The sequence below is a fragment of the Balaenoptera physalus genome (genome assembly GCF_965194825.1).
Source record: "Balaenoptera physalus genome assembly, chromosome: 3".
NCBI classification, from domain to species: domain Eukaryota; kingdom Metazoa; phylum Chordata; class Mammalia; order Artiodactyla; family Balaenopteridae; genus Balaenoptera; species Balaenoptera physalus.
Genome location: NC_138890.1, coordinates 49,405,843 through 49,433,775, shown reverse-complemented (window position 1 = coordinate 49,433,775; position 27,933 = coordinate 49,405,843). Strand labels below are relative to the sequence as shown.

At 44.1% G+C, this 27,933-nt stretch overlaps 1 protein-coding gene across 1 annotated transcript in view; it reads right to left on the bottom strand.

The window, feature by feature from the left end:
* GLRA1 (glycine receptor alpha 1) overlaps positions 1 to 27,697 on the bottom strand; it is a 92,008-nt gene extending 64,311 nt beyond the window's left edge. Inside the window, exon 1 of the mRNA XM_082455703.1 lies at positions 26,865 to 27,697. Within this exon, the coding sequence (XP_082311829.1) occupies positions 26,865 to 26,920 (56 nt within the window). The 5' untranslated portion in view covers positions 26,921 to 27,697. The remainder of the gene's footprint in view (positions 1 to 26,864) is intronic.
* Between the last annotated feature and the right edge of the window lie 236 nt (positions 27,698 to 27,933).

Genomic DNA, 27,933 nt, shown 5'->3' with positions numbered 1-27,933 from the left:
TTTCAGTTTCCCAAGCTCTGAAATGAGGGGATTAGAATAATCTCTAAGAGTCCTTCTGGCTTTACACCATCATTCTAGTAACCGTTAATATTCCCTCTCTTGTTTTTTTTTCTTCTTTACGCATCTGGTCTTGGGACTTGAATTTGTCTGGACCCCTTTGGTGGAGTATGATTGTGTTCATGTCTTGCTTCCTCCCCACGCAGTCTCCACATTTCTCTCCAGTGGGACAGCTCATTTCTCAGGGATTTGCTGGAAGACCGGCCAGATCAATGCTCAGATTCTCATTCTCTAGTTGCAGCATCGTTTGGAAATAGGGAATCAATATGCAGCTGTCAATCTGAATTTCAAATGAGCTGGGGTTGGCAGTGAGGCTGGGGAGAAACAGTTTCAGTTAGACCCTTCGTGGCACCACGCACCCGAGGACCACTCTGGGTTAGCAGTGGGGGTCCCCCCAGCAGACTCCATCTCCTGAGTTCACCATGGGCAGAGAAGTCAGGAGGTCAGGGGTGGGAACAAGGGAGGAAGGACGAAGTGAGGGGCAGAAGAGGGACTCCGAGGCTGAGGATAGCCAAGGGAGGGATGCATAGGGCTGGGGGAGGGAGTCGGAGGTGCAGAGAGAGAAGAGAAGGGAGGTGGGAAGGAGAGAGGAAGAGGCAAGTGGAGGTGTCTGAGGTGTGGCCAGTACTATAACCGAGGAAGTCTGTGAGCACAGAGGACCGGCACCCAACTGCACTTGGCAGGAGTGGGGTGGTTTCCAAGAAGCTTTGTGGAGAAAGTGGCTTTTACAGTAAAACTTGAAGGTTGGATATGGAATTGGCCTGGAAGAAATAGGGAAGGAGAGTGTTTTGAGTAGAAGGAACAGCATGTGTAAAGTCTAGAGATGAGTGAGGACTTGGAGAATTAAGAGGAGTTTAGTGTGCGTGTGAGGAAGTGAAGGGGGAGTGAAGGAGAGAGAGAAAAAGGGAGAGAAGGAGAGAGAGAGAAAGGACAAAGATGAGAGATGAGGATGGAACACTGAGTCAGCAAGGTTGGAAGTAGCCAGGGTTTGACCCTCTGTTCTATGTCCATATGGTGCGTCTGAAAGTTAATGAAGATTGTCCCTCCTCAGTGCCTTTACAGGAAGAATAATCCATCTGGATTTCTCAGCTGTTCTCTGGTTACATTGACTTGTGGCCTGGCCAAGCTTGGGAAATGCACTCTCCAAAGACACCTCCAAATGGTGGGTGTCCAACTTGGTTTCCAGGCAGTGTGTCCTCTGACTTGGGCCAGAAAATCCCCTTTGCCTTGGCAGGGAGGTAATCTAATGAGCTGGTATTTATTCCGTGCAGAAAGTATTGTACCAAGTCAACTAGTTGGATGTTGTCTGAAGGTCTGTTCTTCCATGAGGATTTACTTAAGACACAATTATAAAGGTCACTGTGGAATAGAGGGAAAAACATGAAGGTTGGGCTGGGAAACCGGGATATAGTCTCGGCTCTGTATCTAACTTTCGCTCTGGTCATGGGCTAATTCTTTTTCTTTTCTTAGATGGTTCCCAGTTTCTTCATCTGTGAAATGGAAGTTTTGGATTAGATCAGGCATGGTAAACAGTTTTACTTTAAGTGATTGCTCAGAGATGGGTTCTGGGGCCTGACCCAGCTGGGAAGGGTAGCAGGATGGATTATCAGTCTCTTTCAAGGGACTAGATTGTGGAGTAGGGGGCTCCTCTGATTTCTAGGGGTCCTCTTGCTCTACAGTCCTCTCATCCTTTTAATTTATTACACCCCCACTATCTGAATAAGGCACTGTGGAGGAGAGGCAGATCAATATGTCGCTGCCCACAGACAAGAGCCTCCATGTGGACTGGGTTTGTGTCTGTCTCATTCAGTGCCTGGCAGGTAGTAGCAATCAATGATCATATCTTCTTTTCTTCTTGCCCGTGCAGTGAGGCTTGTGGCATTTTAGTTCCCCGACGAGGGACTGAACCCAGGCCCTCAGCAGTGAAAGCACGGAGTCCTAACCACTGGACCGCCAGGGAATACCCAATGATCATTTGTTGATGAATAGCTTTTGTCCTCTTGTTGTTTATAGTTCAGCAGATAGACTAGGCTAGGTACGTATAAACAATCATAAGAGGTTGCCACCTAGCCTAGGGGCATAATTGGAGTGCCATAGTGCTTCAGAGGAGGAAGGCAGTATTTGGGGGCAGGTGGGGACAGGAATCAATTTTTCTGAGTTTTATGAATTTTTGCCTCTGTGCACTGTTGGAAAGACCTGACATTTGTCAATGTCCACTTTGTGTATTTTGGGGGAGAAAGCTTTCTTCTGCCTGTAGGCTGTCCTTGGAAAGGAATGGAGAGATGGTGGGAGGGCTGGGTGTCCTAGACTCCTGGGAAGGAGTGGGGCTGAGTGAGGCTGGCGCTCTCTGGCCTTATGGGCTGAACCAGTTTCCTGTCCGTGGCTCTCACACCGGGAGCTTGGGCCTTGCTGGTCACCGTCAGCTTTGCCTGGGTTGCATCCTCAGGTCAACAGCTGGCTTCCCCTGGCCAGCTGTGCAATTCTGATTTTATTTGATTGCAGTAAGGGGCTTAGGCTGGCCCGGGAGTGCTTGACATTTTATTAGTCTCACTTCATGATCTGCTAAGCACCCCTGGGAGCAGAATGACACAGTTGGCATGCCCTGAGCCCACTTCTCCCCAAGGTCTTGCGGAACAAGACACCCTTCTCCCTTCCTGTCCCACCTCCTACAGCTGTATCTGCCTCTTTTAAGGAACCATTATCTGGGTAAGAAGCACAAGTATTTGAACATGATTCTCTCTGCAGTAAGATAAAATCTTGGATCTTTGGAGCTGAAAGGAACCTTGAGATTCCATCTGGTTCTTCCCCTGCCCCTAGGGAAGTCTGATTCTCTAGGGGTGTCTCTTATTCCTTATCATTGTTTCCAGTGTGTTCTTCTCCATAGCCTTCCCTCCACAAACTCTTCTGCTTTATTTAAGTATCCCCACGAACCAGGGTGAGACGAATGAGGCTTCTGGCAAAATTTAAGGAGGCGCTCACTCTCAGGGTTGTGTACATTCCAACCCTGCACTTGCGGAGACCTGAGGGTGAGCGCCTCCTTAAACTTTGTGCCCTGAGTGACTCACTTGCTTCACCCCAGTGCTGGTCCTCCTAGAGCATCATAGCTCCTTAAACCCAGTCTATCTAGGGTAGCGTTTCCTGTAGATAATCAAGTGTGTTCTGGAGAGGGAGTGTCTACCGCTCACAGCATCTCATTTTATTTTCAGAAAGCTTCGTTTTAATTTTTCTTGTCCGGTGGCAAAAAACAACATTACATATTTTATCACAGTTTATCCTTTCAACAACCTGAGAGGTAGGGATGTCTGTCTCCATTTTACAGATAAGAAAATTAAGGCTTAAGGAACATGTGGCTTGATTGTCTAACTCTGGCTTACCGCACTGCATTTGCTTAAACTATGTCGATGTTTTCTCTTTTCTCACTTCCCTTCTTCTTACCCCCTGTGCATGTTTCAAGGCTGGAATCATGGCAGCCCTTGGTGTATTCCGGTTCAAGCTCAACCTTCAGCTCTCTAACCTTCCTTTCCCCCAAATTGGGGCAATCAGGTGTTATGTAGACAAGACCCCGAGAGCATGACTTAGGCAAGCTTCTTCCGTGTGGTTTTCATGAAGTACAGAGCCTGGCACATGGTCAGGGCTCAGTAAATATTTGTTAAATGGATGATTTTACACCTGGCACTTCAGAGGAAGTGGAATTTAGCTGTGCGGGTACTTGGGATCAATGATGTGATTTGACTGGAGTCAAAAAGCCCTGAAATCTTTAATCAGTCCCTGGGGAAAACCCGGATGTCCTCTGGGAAAATCCAAGGCAAGAAAATAGAAGAAGCCATCCCATTTTCTTTTAGGAGCATCTACAGCCCTCCCACAGAATGACTCAGATCAGTGTCCAAGGTCAAACCTATGTCTGTGCATATCTCCTCCCTTAGGTCACTAATTATAATTCTACAACAACCATCTCCCTTTGCCCTGACTGTCCCTGTGTATCTCACTTAGGGAAGTTTTCCTGTGCCTCTGACCTTCAGTGTCATTCTGCAGTCTGGTTCCGTGGTTAAAGAATTCTTGGCTTAGGGCTGTGGGCATAAAGTAGCCTCCCAGATGAGTTACAATGAGAGGAATTCGGGGCTTGGGGGGTGGATTCTTCAGAGACTTGAGTGCTGAAGAACAGGCCTGCGGGGCTTACTCTGCCTGAGTCTAAGCTCTTATCAGGCCTTGGGTAATCAGCATGCATCCACAGATCGGACAGGACAGCAAATGGCTCTCATTACCTTCAATGCAGTTTTTTTTTAATCAGATAAATCTCCCTGGAAAAGTATGTCTTTGCAGAGAATGGAGCTCAGGGATTCTAGACAAAAAGTTTTGGGAAAAAAGATTGCATTGATCAGCAGGTAATGGTCATTTGATGTTGCAAAGACCCAGGAGTATAAATATTGAGGAGAAATAGTAATATGATAAAAACAGATAAAGACGTGATATTAGCTAAAGATAGTAATAGCTACTACTCACTAAGTACTTACTATGTGCTGGGTCCTTTACATATGTTACCGTATTTAATCTTCTCAACAATCCTATGATGATGACGGCATTACCTCCTTTTTGTGGATGGGGAAACTGATGCTTGCATTTTCAGAAATTTAGCAGAGGTCGTATAGCTTATAAGTGTCAGAGCCCAACAGTCTGCTGGTCTCTAAAGCCCACACTACTCTGTTGACTCTCCCAAATGATAGAGATTTGCAGAGTCCCTCTGAGGAACTGCTCTTGTTTATAATAGAAATGTTTGTATGATTCTTTGGAACTATGAGTGAGAATTCATGGAGCCCTGGGAATTGGAAATTATGGATTGAGAAGAATATGTTATTTGTGTGAAAGTGTGATCACTTTCACACAAATAACACTTTCGGTTTACTTGGCACTTCCAATTCATTTGATGCCACCCCCATGACAGCATCTCCATGTACAGGTGATGACATTGAGGATCAACCGAAAGGTTAAGAGACCTTCTCAGAGTCTCAGATGGCAGAGACCTAACATGACCAGGGTCTGGGGCATCTTCTGCTTGACTGTTTGGCCAGTCCCAAAAGACGGGAAGGGGATGGATAAACCCTTCTTGACGATTTATTAAATTGTCACTCAGAATTTCTCTGTAGTCAACTTGTCTTTCATTTTATTTTTCTCTGTCTCAGTTTCACCCATCTTTAAAAATACCACCTGCCTTTATCAACTGCAGGTGTCATTTGAATGGCAAAAGGCCATGGTGCTTAAAGATGCTGTGGGCATAAACTCTTTCCCTTCTTAGGTCAGTGAACTTTTTTCATTCACTAGGTACTTTGAGATAGTCATCTCGTTTGAGATGGCATTAATTTATTACTTCACTTATTTACTTATTTATCTAAAATAATTAGGAAGTGCCTACTGTATGTCAGAGACTGTGCTAGGTGACTGAGCAGAATATAAATAATAAAAATATAACAGCCCTTATTGAGTGGTTATAAAGTACCAGGCCTTACACAAAGAGCTTTGTCTGCAATATTTAATCCTGAATATAATCCTTTGGGTTGGATATCATTACCCCCATTTTACTCATGAGGAAATTGAGGTTGATAGAGGTTAAATAACTTACCTAGATACACCTGACCCTGGAGTCTTCTCTTAAAAGTATCTCAGTAATAGATATGCCATAGCTCTTGTTTTCCAAGAACTCCCAAATTAATAGAGAGAGTGTGAAGACAAATAAGTACTTGAATATCTGAGCCTATTAGAAAAATATATCACTTCTCCCTCTGAGATCTATACTAGTTCAGACTTATAGCGGAAAATAAGCCAAGGTGCAATGAACCCATAGGAAATGCATCAGCAAAAGGGATCTGTTTGTCCCAGAGAAAAAAGAGGTTTTCATAAGAGTGAAGCTTGGACGTGTGTGGTCTTCAAGCATCCAAGAGACTGTGATTCAAAGGAGGATGTTGAGAAAATAGTAAATAATCTTCACTGGGCACTGAGGAAGAAATGACCTTATATTGTAGAAAAACCAACTTGGATTAAAATCTGCATCTGCCTTTAATAAACTGAGTGACTGGTCTTCAGAAAGAGAATACTTTACTGTGAGTTGAGAGGATTTAGTTGAAGTGGGTATTTGTATGTAAATACAGAGTTTTACAGAAGCTCCCAGGCTCTAATAATGCTCTAAATAGCCCTCCTTGATTCCCCTGTATCCTCTAAGATAGAGAGCTGCAGCTATGCTCAGCGGGGTGGAACTTCTTTGTCTCACTCAGCAGGTTCCAACATCTCGGGGAAGAAGTGGGAAGAAGAGTCATAGAATTATGGGAGCGGGACATCCTGTGCACTAAGAAAAGATGTTTTTTGAGCACCTGCTATAAATTAACGACTGTATATTAAGGCTCTGCAATGTCAGTAGGGATGATCATCTTCGTTTATAGGTGAGGAAATTGACTCAGAGATTAACTAACAATGATAGCAATGGCTACCAATGATCAAATGCTTTCTGGGTGCCATGCACAGTGCTAAGAACTTTCCCATATATGCTTTCTAATCCACCCAACCACTCTATGAGGTGGAAACCATTTTCTTCTCTAGTTTTCACTTGAGGAAACCGAGGCTTGGAAAGTTTAAATGACGTAATAAGGTAATTTGATGGCTGAGTTGATATACGAATCTAATTGAGGTGGAATTTTGCCATATGTTTTGGAGCAGCTGTTCAAATGTGCTAATACAGCTCACTCAACTTTAATATATGCATTGTTTTAAGTTCCCGCTCCTCTGTGGTTTAGTATAAGCTTCTATAAGGAATATTTACTGAGGAGTGTTGAGGAGAAGACGTGTCAGTGAAGCCTGTGGGACTCAATGAGCCGAAAGCAAGGAGGTGGACGATGAGGGAAGGACAAGGTGCCGTGGCTAGGGTCCCTTCTTGATTTTAGGAGGAAGGAGGACTAATGGTGAAAGGATGGCAAGGGTCATTACTGAGACTTCTTTTCCTTCTGGGATTTCCTTCCTTTCTACCCTGTACCTTCAGGATCCTCCAGCAGGGTCACCTCCCTGTAGCTCATAGGAGGACAAAACCGGGGCCCCAAATTCCACTGCCCTCTGTTTCTTGTTGCACGGCTCAGAGGCAAATGGGACAAGCTGTGTCTGTAGAGTCAGAAGTCCTAGGTTTGGCTACTACCTGTTTCGATTCTTTCTTCTGTGATTGTGAGCATGTCCTTTAGTATATTGAAGCATCACTTTCCTCATCCATAGAGTGTAGATCCCTCCTATCCGAACTTGTAAATCACTATTTGAAATCATGTGGGACTTCCCTGGTGGTCCAGTGGTTAAGAATCCACACTTGCACTGCAGAGGGTGCAGGTTCGATCCCTGGTTGGGGAACTAAGATCCCACATGATGTGCGGTATGGCCAAGGGAAAAAAAAAAAGAAATCATGTTGAAGAGAGCATAAGATACTACACAAACAAGAACTCATTTCTGGATTGAAACAGGAGCATGGTCCAGGGTTAAGCACACGAATTCTGCCAGGCTCTGCTGTTTACTAGCTGTGTGGCTTCGGACAAGTTACTTATCCTGTCCGTCTTTGTTTCTGCATCTGTAAAATGGGTAATAGTTGTTGCTGCTCACAGGGTTGTGGTAAAGAATAAATAATTCTTCTGCAGTGTTTCTTTGGTGCCTGGAACATTGTAAATGTTCAATACAATCTTTATTGATTCAGATTTTCATTGGTTGATCTAAGCTGTATGACAAGGAATGAATATATGAACTTCCAGAGGCTTCTTTGCATTTTATGCTTGAATCTACAAGGACCACCCACACTCACACCTAGAGGAGTACCAGAGCACTTTCTGGTAATTCTCCTGCTCTGTTCTTAGTAATTTATCTCTTAAGTAGTAAATTAATAGAATTACTTTGACATTTCAATCAATAGGATTAAGATGATCTGATGATAACAGAGTAGTAATTGCTGCTGCACAGATGGAAACTGTCCAGTGACAAAAACTGTTCTTCACAAGCTGGCTGGCAGCCCTCAGACCAGATTCTTTCAATCCTTTAAAAAATAACATTTTCCTCTGATGATAAAAGCAATGAACACACATTGGAAAAATACAATGCGGTTCAAAGAAAAAAAATAAAACCCACCTGGAAATCCCATTATCTAGATACCTACTGTTAACATATTAGTAAATTTCCTCTAGGTTTTTTTTTTTCTCTATAGATTATAATCAGTTCTGTTTCCTGGTTTTTTACTGAAGATTCTAAGGAGAATTTTATTTTCTCTTGTTATTAAACCTTTAGAAACACAATTTTAAATGACTGCATATGCCAGTGTGTGGCTGTATTAGCATTCATTTAGCCATCCCTCTTTGATGGCCATTTATATTATTTCCAATTTTAAGCTATTATAATCTATGCTGTGAAAAACCCCCTTGGTCACAAACCTCTGTCCACGCCCTGGAAGCAAAATTGCTGAGTCAAAGGGTATGAATATTTCTAAGGCAGAAAGACTCTACCAGTGTAAAGGGGCCCCTCCCCACCGCAGGACCAGCAGCTTGGCTCCTTTTTGAAAATGAATTCTTCACCAGGCGGAGTCTGCTAGGGGCCAGGGCTGAAGGCAGTGGTGAGTTAAGTGAAAGCTGAAGAAGAGAGAAGACTGCTTCTTTTTCTTTTTTCTCCTTTAACTCACATTGCCCAAGAAGCCATAGACACTGGAATGTGCTGGAGGGGAGAAGGAGAGATCTTTGTGACAGTGTAGTTCAGAAGTCCAATGTAGCTTGGTGCCATACATTTCCTTTTCTATTAAATTGCCCTGCCTATGTCTTCTCCCTGTGTCATATTCTTTTCATCCCTGAAAGTGCATGTATATAGTAAGTATCCCATAAACGCCTGAAACGGGAGGTAGGATAGATTGGTGAACTTAAATCTGATTCTGCCACATAGCTGTGTGATCTTGGGCAAGTCACTTAACCTCTTCACATCTGTTTTATTAATTTTTTATCAGTAAAATAAGGGTAATGATAGTGCTCTTAGGATTGCTGGAGTTACAGGAGAAAATCAAGTGTTGATGCAGTGATAGATAGAAACCACTTAGTATCTTAGCCATTATTACAAATAAAAATAAAAATAAAAATTTCTGTTCATAAGATTCAAATATTCTTCACTAAAATTTTACGCCAGTCTACGTTATACCTGATAATTCTGAAGAACTTCAGAAAAACCTGAAGACTAAAAGAAGCAGGTATGGCAGGAAGTACTGGATGTGGGCTGTACTTAAAATCTTGGCTAATTTATTACTTTCCATCATAGGTTCTGCATCTTAAGAGGGACATTAATAGGTTGGAGCAGGTCCAGAAAGGAACAGCTAGGCTGGTAAACAAACTTGAAATTGACCTGTAAGGAATAATTTGGCTCAGAGAAAACATAGACAGATCATTTTTAACAAATCTCTGTAGGCTATCATGGGAAGAGGGACTCAAATTAGTAAAATAATATTCTTGAATATTTACTATTTGCCAGGCACTGAACTAAGCCCTTTGCAAATACTATTTATTTCTTCTTCTCCAAAAGACTATGCGAGGTACATATTTGTGTTACTATTGTCCAGCTGAAGCAAATAAGGCACAGATGGTGGAAGTTACATGGCTAGTAGGTGGTAGGGGAGGAATAGAACGAGATCTTTCTGACTCCACAGTTTAGGTACCTTCTTTAGCCCACTCACTTGTTCCAAGTGTCCATGGAAGGCACATGTATCCCTCTCATATAGGGAGGTGGCTGCCTGATACAGGTGAGGAAAGAATATTTTACCCATTAGAGCTACCTGGTAATAGGAGAGGCTGCCTAAGGAGATGGTGAGTTTCTTGTCTCTGGAAGTGTTCACATACAGGCTGAACTCTTAGTATCATATTGTAAGGACGAATCACCTGAGGAGTAGATTAGAATCATGAATTTGCTACTTACTTGTATGACCTTGAAAGTTGCTTAACCTCTCTGAGCCTCAGTTTCTTCATCTTTAAACTAGGAATACTTAATTCTAATTTGAGGTCTGTTGGAGGAGTAAAAGATTCAGATAAATTTCTTAGCCAAGAACCTGGTATACAGAAGTTGCTCATTATACGTTAAGTGAACAATTATCTATGGTCTTTTTAATTTATTTGTACCTGTGCTTCTCATTTTATAGGGTGGTCCTATCTATTTATTTCTTCCTTGAGGTCAATTCCAGATTTGGAGATGTCACCTGCAGAGTGGGTATTCTAGCTCACTTCTGCAGAGGCGGGTATCTGCCAGGCTCTGTCCCCTCAGGCAAATGACAGGTTGGACTTTGGAACAGGGGCAGTGGAGTAAGCAAAAGGAAGGATGTTTGGACTGTAATGTTAAGCAACAGAATAGATATTATTGAGAGAGTGAGAAATTAGAACCATTTTATTCTATTATCAATTATCAGATGGGTGTGAAAAGCCCACTGTGTGCCCAGCACCTGCCACGTGGATTAATGGTATATTCAATCCGTTGGAAGCATTCTCTTTGTCTTCAAGGGCCTCAGTGCCTGGGATGCCTCAGACAACTATGAAAAGATTAGAGAATAGGACTGAGTGTCATTCTGTGCTAAGTCCTTTGGCACAGGGCAGTTAGGGAAGGGCTGCTTAGAGGCAGGAGGTTGGAAAGAAATGACCTTGGAAGATTTCTTTCTGGCCTGGGGGATTTTCTCAGTTTTATGGTTCTCAGGATTGCATCCTCGCAGGCACAGTGTGGTAATGTTGCAGTTGTAGCTCCCTTGGGCATATTTTCTAGTCATTTCCCTAGGACATCTCCCAGAACCTGGGAATATGCTAATCATTTTTGCCCATTGTCAGGAAGGGGCTGTCTTCTTTCTCAGGCCAGAGAACAAGGCAACATCCTCCCTCCTTCCACAGTTCCCTTCAGGCCCCTGTTCCTTAGACATCAGCCATGCCCCCAGCCAACATCAGCCATGCCTCTCACCAACATCAACCATGGCCCCCATGAATATCAGCCATGGCCCTCACCAGCATCAGCCGTGGCCCCCCACAAACATCAACCATGACCCCCCACCAGCATCAGCCATGGTCCCCACCAGCATCGGCCATGGCCCCTACCAACATCAGTCATGGCCCCCACCAATATCAGCCATGGCCCTCACCAATATCGGCCACGGCCCTCACCAATATCAGCCATGGTCCTCACCAACATCGGCCATGGCCCTCACCAACATCAGCCATGGCCCTCACCAAAATCAGCCATGGCCCCCACCAATATCAGCTATGCTCCCCACCAACATCGGCCACGACCCTCACCAATATCAGCCATGGCCCTCACCAATATCAGCCATGGCCCTCACCAACATCAGCCATGGCCCTCACCAACATCAGCCATGGCCCTCACCAATATCAGCCATGGCTCTCACTGATGAGACATGGAGTTGGCTGCCTGAGAATAAAGCTTTTATTGTTGTAATTTTTGATGTGAAAGTCCTTCCTTCTCCTCTTTCAACAAAATAAGCAGATTCCACCTGCTTTGGGAGATGCCTTCCTTTTTCCTCCTCCTTTCATTATTCCTCCTTAACATTTGCTTCTTCCCACCAACATTTTTCTCCCCTTCTGGTCCTCTACCTTCTTCCTTTCCCTTCATTTGTTTCTGAATCCTAGAATGATGGAGTTGAGAGAGATCTTAAAAGTCATCTAGTACAGTCTACCCATCCATTTTACAGATGAGAATACTGTGGTCCAGGGAGGGAAAGAGACTCCCACAGTGAGTTCTTGGCTGAACCCAGAGTAGACCTGTGTTGAGTGGTCTTTCCTCTTTATTATTCTGCATGTCTCCCTCTTTTCTCCCCCTTCTTGTCTTTTCCCCCCTTTTATTTCTTGCCCAGTATTATTTCTTATTTTCTGTAGTGTCTTCATAACCCCATGGTGATAGATGGAAAGGAAATCAGGACCTTGGGTAGCAGAACTGAGGGGAAGTGTGTTGTCAGGTTCTCCTCACCTCTCTCACTGGGAGAGGCTGTGGTTTGGAGTGATCCTCTCAGTTTTCTTCCTCAAAGACTCTATTCCCTCTACCCTGCCCCGCCACATCTTTGGAGAGGTTTGTACAATGTCTTTCTGCATATGAAGACTTTGAGCTGGATTGGCACGGTGGCCTACAGGCATCCCAGATTGGGAAGATCCCTACCTCAGTTTCCTCATCCACAAAAGGGGTATGATAACAGTGCCTACTTCCTAGCGTTGCTATAAAGATTAAATAGTTAATGCATATGGCGCTTTTAGAGAAGTTCCTGGCAACCTATTGGTAGGTTCTAAATACATGTTATGTATAATATTGTTAATTATAAATATTATTATTTAGAGGAATTCCTGTCTGTCAGGCACAGGGTTGGGAGTCACAGATGTCATTCTCACATGAAAAGGGAATGGAGGGGACTTCTCTGGCAGTCCAGTGGTTAGGAATCCGTGTTCTGAGCCCACTGCAAGGGGCACGGATTCGATCCCTGGTGGGGGAACGAAGATCCCGCATGCCACGCGATGTGGCAAAAAAAAAAAAAAAAAAAAAAAAAAAGAAGGGAATGGAAAACTATGAATGTAGCTTAAATAGACACTCGTTGGTGACCTTGTCCCTGCTGTGCTCTGCATCCAAGTTTGATTTTGTGCCCATGCTTTCTGATATCCTCTTTTTGTTTTTGAAAAAAAACCCCAAACTACTTTCCAGCTTTCAAAAGTAATATACATTGTTGTAAAACATCCAAGCATTACTAAAATATGTAATGTAGGAAATAAAAGTCCCCCATAGTCTCATTCTCAAGAAATAATAACAACTATAAACAGTTTTGGGTCCATTTCTCTAGACTTTTTTCCCCATATGAGAACAATAAAACATCAAAAAAATAAAAACAGGATCCTACTATACATACTATTTTGCTACTTGCTTTTTTCCCCTATTTAATCTTTCATCCTCAGTATTTTTGACTTTTCTGCATGGAATGAGGTCATCTGCCTCTGGCACTTACTGGCTGTGAGACTTTAGATGAATCACTGCTCCTCTCAGAGTTTCAGTTTCCTCATCGGTAAAAGGAAACAGTCCTTTCCCACCTGCTCACCTCCATGTGACATAAGCTTTCAGGGAGATAGTGGGCAAGTGTGAAAGTGTAGGCATCCTGTGATGGAGTCCAGGGAACCATTCTCTGTCCCATACTCCTGTTTGGCCGGGTTTGGAGCACTGACCATGGCCTGAAATTCTGTAGTTTCCCAAGTTGTTTCTTTGTTTGTCCCCACCTGTAGAAGTTAAGCTGTGTGAGAGCAAGGACCGCATCTCTTCTGCTCGTCGCTGTATCTGTCCCCAGAACGTGGAAAGATTACTGGCTTATAGTAGGAAGTCAATAAATATTTTTTGGATAGTGAATAAATTATCCACTCTTAGCCGGGCTTCCAGTTGATAAAAGACCCATTGGGAGAGAACAAGGCTGAGCAGGACTGGGCTGAGCCTAGGTAACGGTGGACAGCTGGCCCATCAGTGTCCTTGAACTCCACATCATCCAGCTTGCCTGTTCTGTAAGCCCTTTTCCTTTGCCTGCATCATCCTCTCTTGGCACTCTTTGCCACCTGGTGAATTAGTCATTCTTTATGGCCCAGTTTAAGTGTCCTGACTCCTATTAAAATTGTCTTCAACTTTGTACTGTCCCCCCACCTCCAGGCAGAGTTAGTCAGACTCTTCTTTATGCTCCCACAATGCTTTGTACCTATACCTTTTTAATAATAGTAGTCATGGTTTTCCCGCTTTGCACAATTGGTATGTGCCATAAGCAGTGCTAACACTCTACATGCCTTCTCATATTGAATTCTTAGGGTGATTTGTCAGGGAAGGGTGATTTGTCAGGGAAGGATAATTATTATTGCCATTTTATTTATTTTTATTTTTATTTGTTTAAATAAATTTATTTATTTATTTTTGGCTGCGTTGGGTCTTTGTTGCTGCGCGTGGGCTTTCTCTAGTTGTGGTGAGCAGGGGCTACTCTTCATGGTGGTGCGCGGGCTTCTCATTGCGGTGGCTCCTCTTTGTTGCGGAGCACGGGCTCTAGGCGCACGGGCTTCAGTAGTTGTGGCAAGTTGTGGCTCGCAGGCTCAGTAGTTGTGGCACGTGGGCTCAGTAGTTGTGGCGCATGAGCTTAGTTGCTCTGCGGCATGTGGGATCTTCCTGGACCAGGACTCGAACCTGTGTCCCCTGCATTGGCAGGTGGATTCTTAACAACTGCACCACCAGGGAAGTCCCTATTGCCATTTTAAAGACGAGGAAAATTGAGGCTTAGAAATCTTAAAAACAATCTTGCTCCAAGGCATAAAGCAGTATACCATAGCAAGTGGTATTACCAGGATTCCAGAACATATTTGACAGATTCCCAAGCCAGAGTTTTTAACTTCTGGGTCTTCTATGAGCCAACTTAATTTAAGAATTATGCAATGACAGCTGGAAAGACGTGGAGTCTTTATGTAGTCCAATCTTATTTTAGGGATGGAAAAACTGTGACTCAGTTACAAAGTCAGAGCAGCGCCTGCAAGGAGAGGAAGATCTTTTCTAATCTCTAGGCTGTCCAATTTTGAGGTAGAATGGGGATTGACTCTTTTACTAAACCTTGTTGCCTTCTTTGTCAGGAAGTGTAGCTTTTCATATTTCAAGGCATTTTCAATGAATTCCTCGAAGCCCCTTCTCTCTGGGCATGATGCAGTCTTTTCTTGGCTCCTGTGAAGAGTTTTTTTTTTCTACTAGATGTTTTAGGTCACATCAAGAAAACTATCTCCAAAGAGGTCCATGTTTTCTGCACGATTGAAAACCATTTTAGAAAGTTTGCCTTGTCCTATGGAAGGGGCCTCTCTGCAGACCCAGGTCATAGTGGGAAGCAGCCTTATCTGCAATGGCTTAGATGTTTTGAGAGGCCCAGAGTTTGGACATGCTCGGCCAGACAGCAAGGATAAGGCTGAACAACTCACTGCAACAGCTCCTGAGCCAGGGCTGAGCTGCATGTCTAGCTCACTCTCACTGTGACTCATTTCTTGGAGCAAAAAGGGGTCATGGTGAGACATAGCAGTGCTTTGGGTTGGCTGGTTGGAAGCCTCCAGTCCTGGGCCTCTGCAGAGTCAATAAAAGAAGGATGGGAGCAGGCATATTGGGGCAAAACAATTCAATTAAATAAGCACTGAATATCTAACATACAGTACATGAACCACTGGGGTGATACTATCTATGAGGGGAAATGGAGCAAGTTGAAAACTCTGGGACGCACCAGGGGATGTGTCCCTTGTCTTTGTGTTGGCCTTTCACATGAACCAAGAAATCCATTAAGTTCCTAGCCTTTGAAGGGCTTACAATCCAGCAGGAAGGTTAGAAGGGCACCCAAATGTATGTAAGGCCACATTGAGCAAACTGACTGCTGAGGGTTAATGCCTACATTTCCCAGGGGGTTTAGGAAGGCGAATCCATGCCCAGTTGGGGGTAGTGATGGTGGCAGTCTGGGGTTGCCTCGTGGAGGAAGTGTTGCTAGCAGGGGCTCTTGAGGCGTGGATGGGATCTCAGAGAAGTGGAGAGGGAATTCACTCAGGGCTTGTGCTTTGCTCAGAAAAAGGGCTTAAAGGTGACTGCATCTCTCTATCGGTAAAGGTGTTATCTCCATTTTTTAAGATGAGGAACTTGAGGCTCAGAAAGTTTGAGCAAACTGTCAAGATAATACAGCAAGGAAGTGACAGAGGTAGGATTCAAAAATCACCTGAGCTTGAATTCAGAGTTGGTGGGTGTGCCTTTCAGGGCAGAAATGAGGGGAGGGGTTTTTCTAGATATGTGGAGGGAGAGGGACCAGTGTGAGAAAAGTACAGAGCTGAGCACAGTGGGCATGTAGCAGACCAATAAGAAATTCATCTGAGGTGGAATTTGGTTTGTGTGAAGGGAAGGAGCTGGAGGTGGAGGTGGGGTTACATTGTGGCAAAGCTGAGAGCGAGAGCCCACTAAAGCCCCGTGTTCTCAGCGAAGGGCCGCACAAACGCACAAATGAACGAGATCCATCTGTATGTGCACTGACACAGTATTGCTGAGGGGGAAAAAGGGACGTCACAGAGCTTGGTGTTTAGTATAACCCCATTTTTGTAAAATAGGAACAGCTTACACCTGCAGCACAGCAGTTAAAGACTCTCTGAAGCTGGACTGCTTGGATTTCAATCTGGCACCGCCATTTCCAAGATGGCAACCCTAGGCAAATTATTTAACTTCTCTGTTTCCTAATCTGTAGCCTCATCTATACAATGGGATGAATAATAGTATATCCTTGCAGGATTGTTCTGAAGATTACATGGGTTAACACATATTCAACTTTGAGAAAGGGGTCAGGCACACAGTAAGCATTCTTGCCATTATTATGTCATTAAAATTATTTGGAAAGATGAATATTGAATTGTTAAGTGATTTCCCTTAGGGAGTAGGATTTCTGTGCCTTTTGGTTTTAAACGTATCTCCCTATGTGGTTTAAATATTTTATGGTGAATGAATAATGTTTATAATGCAAACAAACAAACCAGCAAGTTTATTTCAAAAGTTGACATTAGGAGACTTTATTTCTATTGTATCTTTTCTCCTACTAGCAACAGGCCTGCTAGCGACACATTCAGAAATGTCTCCGGTGTCACTCAGATAGCTATTGGAAACAGGTGTCGGAGACAGTGTTGTTTAGGTTCCCCACAGGCCTTGTCTGGAGTGATGCTCCTGATTATAAAGGAGAACTAGCCCAGTCCTTGCTGCCTCTCCGCATGCTGCTCCCCTGCCCTCATATGGACTGGGTATGTTTTCCTGGCCTAGAGATGTTCTGAGAAGTTCTTTCGGTCTGCTTTGGGAGCAGCAATTCTAGAGCTTGTGGTGAGAGCTCCGATGCTGGAGATCGGGCTGCCTCTCCAATCTCCCATACAGAAGATGAAGGGAAACTGGGTACCCTCAGTCCTGTGTGTCTGGGGGTTAGAGCGTGAGGCTTGAGAAGGTCTTTGGTCTGAGTACTAGGGATCCGCAATGAAAAACAATTTAAAAAACGGGCCAGAGATTATGCTGCCTTTCTTCCTTGCATCCCCACTCAATCAGACATTCTCTCCCATAATCCCCGATAGCTCTTTCGATGGAGTGATTTGGGGATGAAGAAGAAAGGATGTGCTGCAGGGACCTGTCTCTACCCTGAGACCACATACTCTCTTCCAGGGGTGGAAGGTAGTGCAATTTCCCTCCTCTGTGAAGGATGGAGATTAGAAACTCGCATCTGTTTATGGGTGTGTGTTAACTTTACTATTATCTAGAACCACCTGCAGGAGATGAGTCCTTGGTTTCTTGAAGAGGCAAACTCCTCCCTTTTTTGCCTCCATCTTCCTCATCCAGTTCAGTCTCCTCCCTCCTCCTCCTCCTGGGTTCATTCTTGGAGTAATAGTGGCAGTACAATGGTTAAAAGAGTGTTTTCTGCAGTCAGACTTATTTTTGAATCATGGCTCTGCCTCTTATGAGTTGTCTTACCTTGGGCAAACTATATAACCTATTAATGCCTCAGTTTTCCCACCTGTAAAATGGAATTATAATAGTACTTTTGTCTAAGGGTTTATGACATGAGGCATGTGATGTTAGCACAGTACCTAGCATTCAATAAACACTCAATAAATAGTAATGATTATTGTTGAGCTGTTGCAGTCAAGGCTGAGATGGAGAATCATAAGGGAAGAAAGAAAGGCATGTCTGCCTGCAGTGTCTGTTAACATAGAAGCTGCGCGTGCTCTGTGACCCAGCTAGTCCATTTCTGTTCCTGTTATCTGCCTGGAAAAATGTCTTGTGTTCGTTCACAAAGATGTAGGTACACTGTGGTTATTGCAGCACTGATTTCAGTGGAAAAATCAGAAACAAGTAGAAATGCCCATCAGTACAGGAATGGCTGGAAAACAACGGGATATCCATAACATAAAATGTATTGCCGTAGTTAAAAGAATGAGGTGGAGATGTATGCCTCGACAGATAAAGCTTTCCAAGACATGTTGATATGCGAACAGAATAAGTTGCAGAATCACATGGGCAATTTGATTCCATGAAATGATAGTATATATATTTCAATAGATAGTATATATAGTTCAATATATTTCAATATTTATTTCAACATATGTGTGTATAACTATTGAAATACACATACTATCATTTGATATGTGCATATATATATATATCAATAAAAATGATCAAGTAGGATACCCCTTAAAGAAATAAAAGCTGGGAGGGACCTGGAGATCATCAGCAAAGGGGATTTTAGGTTTAAGTATAGTATCAGAGTTTTTTAAAAAGAGAATGTATGCATATATTGTACAATTAAAAGCGATCAAGAAGAGAGAAGGAAATACCTATCTGGCTAAGAATTGGAAGACTATGACTTTGTCAAACCAAAACCCTGATGGGAAATTCCCAGCTCATAGGCTTTTTTCTACCCCCGTGGCCCACTGGTAGAGGGTGAGGGCTATTAGCCGGATATCTACATCAGCTCACAGTGGTTGCAGCTTTGAGAAGAATATATAAAAGAGGAATACCTATATCTATCTATCTATATCTATGTCTATATCTATCTATCTATCTATCTATCAATCATCTATATATTTAGGGATGTATATATTCCAGCTGTAGCTTAGGAATATAGATATATGCCAGCTTTAAAAGGAAAGAGGCAGTGTGGTGAGCTAGGAGGAAGGAGATTTGTATTTGAATCTTGACTTTACCCTGAGATTAACAGCATTGTCTTAGGGAAGTCACTTTTCTTCTCCACGTCTCAGTTTTCTCAACTCTAAAATGGGGATAGTAACCACTGCCTTGTATCTATTTTTTAAGGTGATTGGGAAGCTCATATGAGATTGCAGCTGTGAAATACTCTATAAACTGTAAAGTGCTCTTGTAAGAGAATTCTGCAAGTCTGCCTGGCAACCGGGGTTGCAGCAACCTTGCTGCATTCCTCTGGAGCTGGGGACTGTTGTAGAACTGAGTGCACAGCAGTAAACACGGAGCTCTCAAAGGCTGAAGATCATGATAGTCACTCTATTTGATGTATAAGATACTAATATACTTTCTGGAAAGAATGACAGGTCAGAGGGGGAGAGAGGAAGGAAGGACATGGTTCTGAGGTCAGACAGATGGCAGAATGGGGCGGCATTCTCTGAACATGAGAGTCCTAAGTAAGCCTCCAGTTATGCAGAGTTGATAGTACAATGTGCACAGGAAGACTGGTCAGTGAGATCATCCTTGGAGAAAGAAACCACAGATTCCCTCCTTCTGATCCCCTTTGCTCTACCTCTTCCATCAATCCCCATAGGCTCTCACTGCTGTGTCCCAGGGCCCCTTGGTGCCAGGATTCAAAGCCAGTTCCTCAGTTGCCCCTTCTCTTTATCCAGATGTCACACAATGTAGTTTCCAGCTGTGTGAATGAGAACTTTTTGGTGCACCAAGACTCCCCTCAGTGTGGGGATGGGGATAGCTCCCTGAGGAACCCTTCTTGAGGTGCGTGTTTATGTTTATGAGGGAGCACAGTGTGTGAAAGGGCTGAAGGAAGGAAAGCACAGTGGCAGAGTTCAGGGCACGTGGGCTGTAGGGGAATGAGTCTGGGGGATGAGCACAATTGTGTAGGGCTTTGGGAGCGCTGACATTCACTCTGTAATCTTGAGGAAGTCATTTCTCCTCTCCTGATCTGTGAAATAAAAGGGTTGATCTATGTCCGGGGTCCCCAGGCAGAATGATTCAGAACCCTGGTACTCAAACATTTGGTCCACAGAAGCATCAGCATCACGTGGCGGCTGCTAGAAATGCAGACTCTCAGGCCCCACCCCAGACCTCCTGAGTCTGAACTAGCATCTTAATGAGATCCTCAGGTGATTCATGCACACACTGAAGTTTGAAAAGCACTGACTTAGAGACTCTTGTTACCTTTAGAGGTTTCTGGGTCCCCATCCTGAAAGATTCTGTTTCAGTAGTCTAGTATGATGGTGGGAAGCTGTACGTTTGATAAGCCCCTCACAGCTAGATTTGAGAGCTGTTGAATTATAGAACTGTCCTAAGTCTCCATGATTCTGTTGGTACTTAAGACCCCCTGAAAGAAAGTGCGATTCTCTGTGGGTGAATGCGTGGGAGATGGAGAAAGGACCTTGCGAGCAAGGAGACTTGTTTCTCTAGGTGCCTGGGGCTGCCCAGTGTATGAGGCAAGAGAGAACGCCACCCATTTCACAGCTGGGATTAATGACTGTCAGCAGCTCCCCTTTAAGACGGTAAACTCGGTTTAGCAACGGACACTGAAAAACAGCTGAATTCAAAGGCAGAGAGTGGTAATCTAATTGCACTGAATTAGCCTTGGGAGACTCGGACAATATCAACTTCAGAAAACCACAAAGGGATCCTTTATAAGGAGTTTCAAAAGCGTTGGGGCCTCAGCACCCCTCATTAGGGCTTGCATTACAAAGCATAGGCACTGTGCCCATAAGCCCCTCTCCTCAGCATCTCAGAGCACTGGTCCCTCCTAATGTGCTTTCTGAATGAATTTCCTGGCTGGCCCGATGGTGTTTTCAGTTGTGTGTCAGGCTTAACAGGGAGTTTGTTCAGGAGAGACAGCTGGAGTTCAGGGCTGAGAGGCCTTTAGCCCTACAGGCCATCAGTCCTGTGAACACCATCTGTGCCTGAGGACTTGTCCGTGGACCAGTGCATTTTCTGGTGGTCTTTCTGGTTCTGACGTTTTCTTATTCTGAGGTCCTTCTCATTTCTTAAGACCAGATTCTTACATCACCAAGGTGATTTCCTTTTAATAATCCTTTGTCGCATCGTGAGTTTGTGTGTTTGCGTGCGTGTTCATTGCCCAATTTATTTATTATCCAATCCATTTTAGAGAAGGAAAAGGCGTGAGTGAGTGTGTGTTTATGGCATGACTCAGAGAGCTTATGAAGATCAGATGGGTAATTTGGGGATCAGGAAAGGGGGGGAGCATAAGTATCGTGAAGATTTGTCTCTGACCTGCATTTCATTTACTTTTCTGCTGCAAATTGCAAATCTCAATGCACAAAAGTAGCTTGAATTCCTTCTGCATCCCTCCTGGGAGGTGGATTTCCAGTCTCTGCTTGCACACCTCCACTGACAGGGACCCTCACTGCCACTGAGGCAGCTGGTGCACATTTGACAGATCTATCAGAAGGTTCCGAATTACATTAAAACAGAATTTGTGTGTGCACATTAAAAATATATTTATCTATTTACTGCCGTTCTTCTCTTGGAGCCATATAGAATAAATCAAATCTAATGTTTCCCAAATGGGGTCCCTGGGTACCTAGGGAGTTCATGAAATAGTAGTGAGGACTCAGAATCCATTTTAAACATTTCAGAGACTAACAAATTGCATGTTTATTTCTGACAAGGCTCTATGGGCTAACAAAAAAGCATTACACCTTTTCTTTTGTTCTTTCTTAGGTTAGCTCAGCGTGGTGACATTGCTTATCCTATGATGTTCAGTATTTCTGGCAGTTATGTATGCCTTTGGTTGATAAAGATGGGGAAAACAAGTTAATGGGGAATGGGGTTTGGTAAACAAAATTTTAAAAACATAGCCTTATAGGGGAGGAAAAAACCAAACAGAGTCACTGATAAAAGTATAGAAACCTTTGGTCTTTTTCTCAGGCCCCTCTTCAGATCTGTGAGGATATTGATCAGACATCATGTTTTCTCATCATACAAAGCATTTCCTGGGGAAACTGACATATTTATGGGATCTGTCAGTAATTGTGTCCAGATTGGGATAAATCTCCAGGGAGTGAAATTGTTTATTGAGGCCCTCAATTCTTTTAGATCTTTGAGCCTGAATATAATTCTTGTAATAATTGAAATATACTGCAATAGCTGTAACCAAAACTGTTCTATCATGAAGGAGATTGGGAGGTAATAATCCTTGACTGGCAGAGGTAAAAATGATTTTAGGGACAGTGATTTGTCAATTCTCTTTATGTTATAGCTGAGGAAACTGAGGCCAGAAAGGTCATGAAACCCTCTCAAGGGCATGCCACTAGCTAAATTCTGGATCCTAGGTCTTGTGCCCTTGGTGCCAAGGCCACTTTGCCTAAAGCAGCAGAAAACCTGCAGAATAGCGTCAAGATGGCCAGGCAGGAGACAGTGCCATCCATCTTAAAAATCATTCTGGCTTCTGCCAGCTGATGAAGGAAATAAAGTTAATGACGCCCACATAAATGTGATGCTGTCGCAGGCCGTGCTCGCTGTCTGGAGGGGAGCTCTGCGGGCCCTCTGAAGAAGGAAAAAGGTTTTTAACGTAGCTTTAAAGGGAGCAGTGTCTCCCCTTTCTGCAAGGACAGGGACTGTGACATCTGTTACCTCTGTCTCCCCTGCAGAGTGCCTAGTTTTGGACTGGACACGTGAACACATGATAAATAAATGCGTGGTGTAGAAATGAAGGCAATATCAGCACTGATGTAAATTCAGCCTGAGCCTTCATGGGTATGGGCCTCTGTCTTTCATGAACACCTTATCTGAGACTGGGGGGAACTTAGGGGTGTTGGAGTCAGTTATTTGTGTTGATTGGAAAGAAAACTGAGTCCCCATGAAGGAAAGAGATTCGCCAAACCTGTGCTGCAGGGTAAGAGCAGAGCTGACTCTACAAGGAAGGCTCTCAAGTCATAGCCTAACTGCTCTTTCCACGGCACTGCTTGGTTGCAACCTCTTTCATAAAGTGGTCTCAAAAATAAATTCCCTACATTTCCCTTGATAGTTCATTACCAGTTTTGCAAATATGCAGAAGTTATGTGCTGATGCATAACTCCATTTACCAGCCTAAGGTTCCAAGATGTCCCTCGGGAACAAAAACATGACATTTTCTTTTCTCTGTCTCAAGTTTCCTAAGCCCCCCAAAGAGGGTAGACTTGACATTTTGATTGGCCCTAATGTGAACTTGCCCAAGGGGCAAGGGGCATCTTTCCTTAGGAAAAAGTCCTTGGCCCACTCCAGAAGCTCCTAGACACTTTCTGCAGTGCCCAAAATGCAACGGGTAAGATTTGAGGAAGAATACAGGTATGCTACCAGGAGGAAAAGATCCAGGCGGTCATTTGCTCCTCTTGGCAAGCTTGGAGAATGGGAAGCCAGAAGGGCAACCTCAGAAGAAAGCTCATTTACCTTTCAGCTGGGTGGTTTTTCAGGACTGAGATATGAAGCAATCTACTTGCCATGCTCCTTTTGACCCTAATGTGGGTAGAGACATCTTTCCTTCAAGGTTTTGATGACCTTTCTTAACAAGTGAGTACCATGTTCAGTACAAAACCCTGTTCAAGGAAACATCTACTGGGTTGGCAGATGGAAATGACACCGAAAGAAAAGCACATAACGATCATCTTTTGGAAAACCACCCGTGTGTTAGACTTGGTTTATCTCCTCTGCCTTTATTCCCTTCTCAAGCACAAGCTAGGTCTCTGTTTGCTTCACTCTGGTGCTTTGTGTGTTCCATGGGGGCATTTCCTCAAGTAAACTAGACTTTCCTCCTCATTACAATTGGTTCATCAGAGCCCCGGGTTAAATATTTGGTCATTCTATACCAGTGGTTCCCAACTGTGGGCAATTTTGTGCCCCACCAACCCCATCCCAGATTTCTGGCAGCGTTTGGAGACATTTTTGACTGTCATGACTGAGGGGGGCGGTTATTGGTGCCAAGGATTCTGATAAACATCTTAAAATGCACAGTTCAGCCCTCATAACACAGAATTTTCCAAAATGTTCAAAATGTCAGTAGTGCCAAGATTGAGAAACATGGTTATATACCATGGGTCTATCTGAGTTACTCAGAAGGTGAGAAAATTTGGGGGTCACCCTGAACCCTTCCCAGCCATAAGCCAGTGTAAGGGCTCTGGGAATCAATTCAAGTTCCCTTTGACTTGAAAGGAGGTTTGAAAGGAATATGCTTCCATAAAAAACCATATCTTTGCCTATTATTTTTTAACCGGTCTGGATATAAAGGCCCATCCCCAATTGAAAACAAAGAGACAAAATTTAGTTTATTGAATACTTGAATATCACTCATAGAATTTTAGAACCACAGGCTTTAAAATATCAGAGCAAGAACTTCAGCCAAATCACCTCATTTTACTTATGGGGACACAGTTGGTGAGCACTGCAGTGCTGTTTGTCCCCCAGTACCCTCTTTCTCTCTCCCCCTCAGTGCTTCCTAAGGCCTCAATTCATTCTCTTTGTTGGCACTGTATGAGATTTCTCCCTTACTCACTTCAATGGTTGTTTTGTTTGTTTTGCTGTCATTATTGCCATTTTGCTGGTTATGTGCTGATGCAGCAGCACTTCTGTTATCGAGAGCCTTTCCCTTTCTAGCCCCCAGATTTCCCCAACAAGGTGAGCAGCTGGCATCATTTAATCTAAGGAGTACCTGGGTGCCTGAGATGATTGGATTGGCTCATTCCAACACGGTGCCTGTCCCTTGGGGGAGAAGGGGTTATTCACATGGAACCTGCTAGGGAGCCAGTCTCCATTTACCCCCACATACATTCTATTGAGCCCCCAGATTTTAATGCTTCTGTATTTTCACCTAAACTTAAAAAAATGAGAGAGTTAGTAATGAAAATGCCAATTAGACAAAGACAATACTTTCCCTCTTTGTGACCTTTTTTTTCTCGTCTCTCTGAAAAATTGCTGAGGGTATTTCCCTAGTTCAATTCTTTTTATTATTTTATGTTTCATGTTCTAAAACAACATTTATTCCCCAAATGATGTAGCCATTTCTATATTTTGAAAGTGCAACAGTACCATCCCCTTTCCCGGTCTCCATAGTCATGACTCTTCTTATAAACTCATGGCATTATATCCCATATCCATTGTAGCTCATGTCTGCCTTGACGTATGTAGGGGAAGGAGATGTGGAGTGATGCTTCCTGATAGGCCACCACCAGTAACTTAAAGAATTAACACGGTGGATTCATAACCTTATCAAAATGACTACGATGCAAACCTTTTAGACTGTCTCCCTGTTGCGAAAGACAATGTCTGGGAGAAGAAAATCAAGCATTACATACTGTTCATCAAGAAAAAAGGAGTTGGGGGGGAGGATGTGCTTGGTCCTATTAATTTGCTCTTTAACCTCTCTGGTTCAGTTCTGTCTCAGAAAGCCAAAGCCAAACAGAGAATCAATTTGCATACAAATGTTACTAAGTATCCCACCTCCACAGCATTTTACAGTTCTACTATGTATGTAGAGGAGAAATGATTTGATATTGTTAAGAGGATACTTCCTGCCCTCTTGCCAAAAAAGTAGCTATATTTCACAAGGCCCTGGATTGTTGCACTTTTTTTGTTCTCTCTGACTCCTTGGCTATTTGTATTCTGAGTAGTGGGCAGGACTATGGCCTATCAAAGAATTATTTGAACTGGAGATTAGAAGCTTTAGCATTGGGTATCTCAGAGAAGGAGAGAGGTCTTGTCTTCATCTCAAGAGAAAGACATGAAGAGAGGCTCCCATATAGACCCTTACGATCTGGAGAGAGTTGTCATTCATTTAATTAAACCAACCACTGGATTAGTCAAACCAATAATTCATATGCAGAGTTCTCTATAATGTAAAAAAGAAAAAAAAACAACAACAAGAATTGTTTGCTGCTTTATGATGGGAGAGACTAATATTTGTTGGTTACTTATTTTTAAAAACAACCTAGAGTGGGTTTTTCAAATCACTGTTAATCCAATGCCATGGTAAAACATGAGAGTCAGACATCTAAAATGAAGAAGATTAATGATCCCTGCAGGTCATAGAAGAAGACTAATTTTTTTCAATTCATATAAATGGAATTTATCATAACAATCTCTGAAGATGGCATGATTCACCCACTTACAAAAAGACTGTATATTTCAATGCTTCCTGAAGAGGTGATTTTTCACTTGTGCTGTCATAAGAATGCTAAGCCTATAGGCAGAAAAATTTAACCTGGGAGACCATGGGTGGGGGAACTCAGCTACTGAGTTGCAGATAGACATAAATTAAAAAACAAAGCAAACGAGACTTGTCCATCAGTTCAGGGTCTGCAGCTAGCAAGTAGAGTTTGGAAAGGTGAATGGGGGAGAGGAGGGAGTCAAAGTTTCAAAAGAGAAATGTTTCCCGGAATCTGTTCCTGAGTAGATCCACTCTGCCCGCAAGTTCCGGGCTTTCCAGCCTGAGGTCATAACGCTGTTGTTTCCAAGCACTGAGCCTCAGCAACACTCCCACCCCCACCCCGCAGGGAAAGAAAACAACAAAAAAGGAGAGAAAATGATTTTTCTGTGTCCAGCGAGTTCGAGTGCAACCTTCCCCGTCACCGCTAGTTGTCACTTGGCTCCCAGACGGGAGAGCTGAGGTTTTCGGCACTGCGGTTAGAGAGAATGCAGTCCTAATTAAACTGAGTAACTCCTAAAGCTTCCCCTTAAAAGTCCTCAGCCGAGCGAGAGCCGATATGCAGGGGGGTTGGGGGCCAGTGATGGGGCGGGGGTATAGCAGGCAGAAGGACAAACAAATCACAAGAAACAGGCAAACAGCTGCCAGGGTAGCGACTGTCTCAGACCTCCACGCACAAGCCAGACACCCTGCGGGCGGGAGTGGGGGGGGTGGGGGGGGAGGGGGGAGGGAGGGAACGGGGATGGAAGGACCCGATTGCAGCGGTATACAGCACCCTCCTCCCCCGAAAAGAGGGGACCACGGACAGATTCAGCCTCCGTGCTCCTTTTCCCCATTTCCATCAGAGCGATGTGGTCAGTAGAAAATTGCATACCTGAAGAATACAATGGTCTCCCAAAGGTAGAGGCGAAGAGTATCGAAGCTGTACATTTTTCAGGTCCTTGTGCTTTGTAGTCCACGAGTTATGGGGGCAAAAATGTTTCAAATTGGCACTTACAAAACTGAGCGCTGTTGAAAAAAATAATCCAAATCCTAATGGGAGGTGGGCAACAGGGGCGCGGAGGAAGAGCCCCAGGGGAAATTGGAGCGAGGGGGCTCTAGGTACCACGGGCAGAGACAGCCTCGAAGCGTTTCAGCACCACGGAGAGAGTCCAGCCCTGCTTTTCAGGAGCGCGAAGAGTATTGCTGTTTGTGAAACTCCAGCGTGTCTGTTGACTCCCTGCGGCGCTGGGGAGGCACGTCTGGGGGCGGGTATATTTTCTTTTTTACCCCTGTTTTTCTGTTTAAACGGCCAGCCCCGTGAAGGGAAAAAAAGAGAAAAATCCGTGGAGATCAGAGCGCTGGCCTCGGACCGTTAGATTGGGCGAGCATCCTGGGTAGGGACAGCAGGGCTTTATGCCCCTGGGCTGGCCTGAGGGGTTTACGGGCGAGGGGAAGCGATGGACGGTGCTGCCTTCAGTTAAATCCCAGAGAATGTGCCAGGCTGGCGCATCGCGACAGAGTCCCGGAATCTCATTCCCCTGCCTGCGTACCCGTCTGCTGTTGCCTTGCGATCCCTGTTCTCTGGTCCTCGCCGAATAAGTTATGATCGCTGCAGGAAAGGTGTCCCATTGCTCGGGGCTGCAGGCGTGAGAGAGCTCAGGGCAAGTTTCAGGGGCTGCCGGGGTCCATGGCAACCCCACGGGGCTCAGGAGCCCAAGGCTTCAGATGCATCTCGGTTTTCTGAGCTCGCCCATTTTCCTTTGGCCAGGACTCCCTTAGATCTTCAGACTTTCTTACTGCATTAATTTAACAAACTGGTGGCAAGGGGGATTGGGGGGGGGGGTGGGCGGGCGATGGCCGACGGGAGGGGGTGGAGAGGAAAAAAAGGGGGGAAAAACTCCTTAGTATCTTCAAACCCTCCCACTCGAGGTGTTCATTGGCCCGCGGCTGCGAAAACCAGA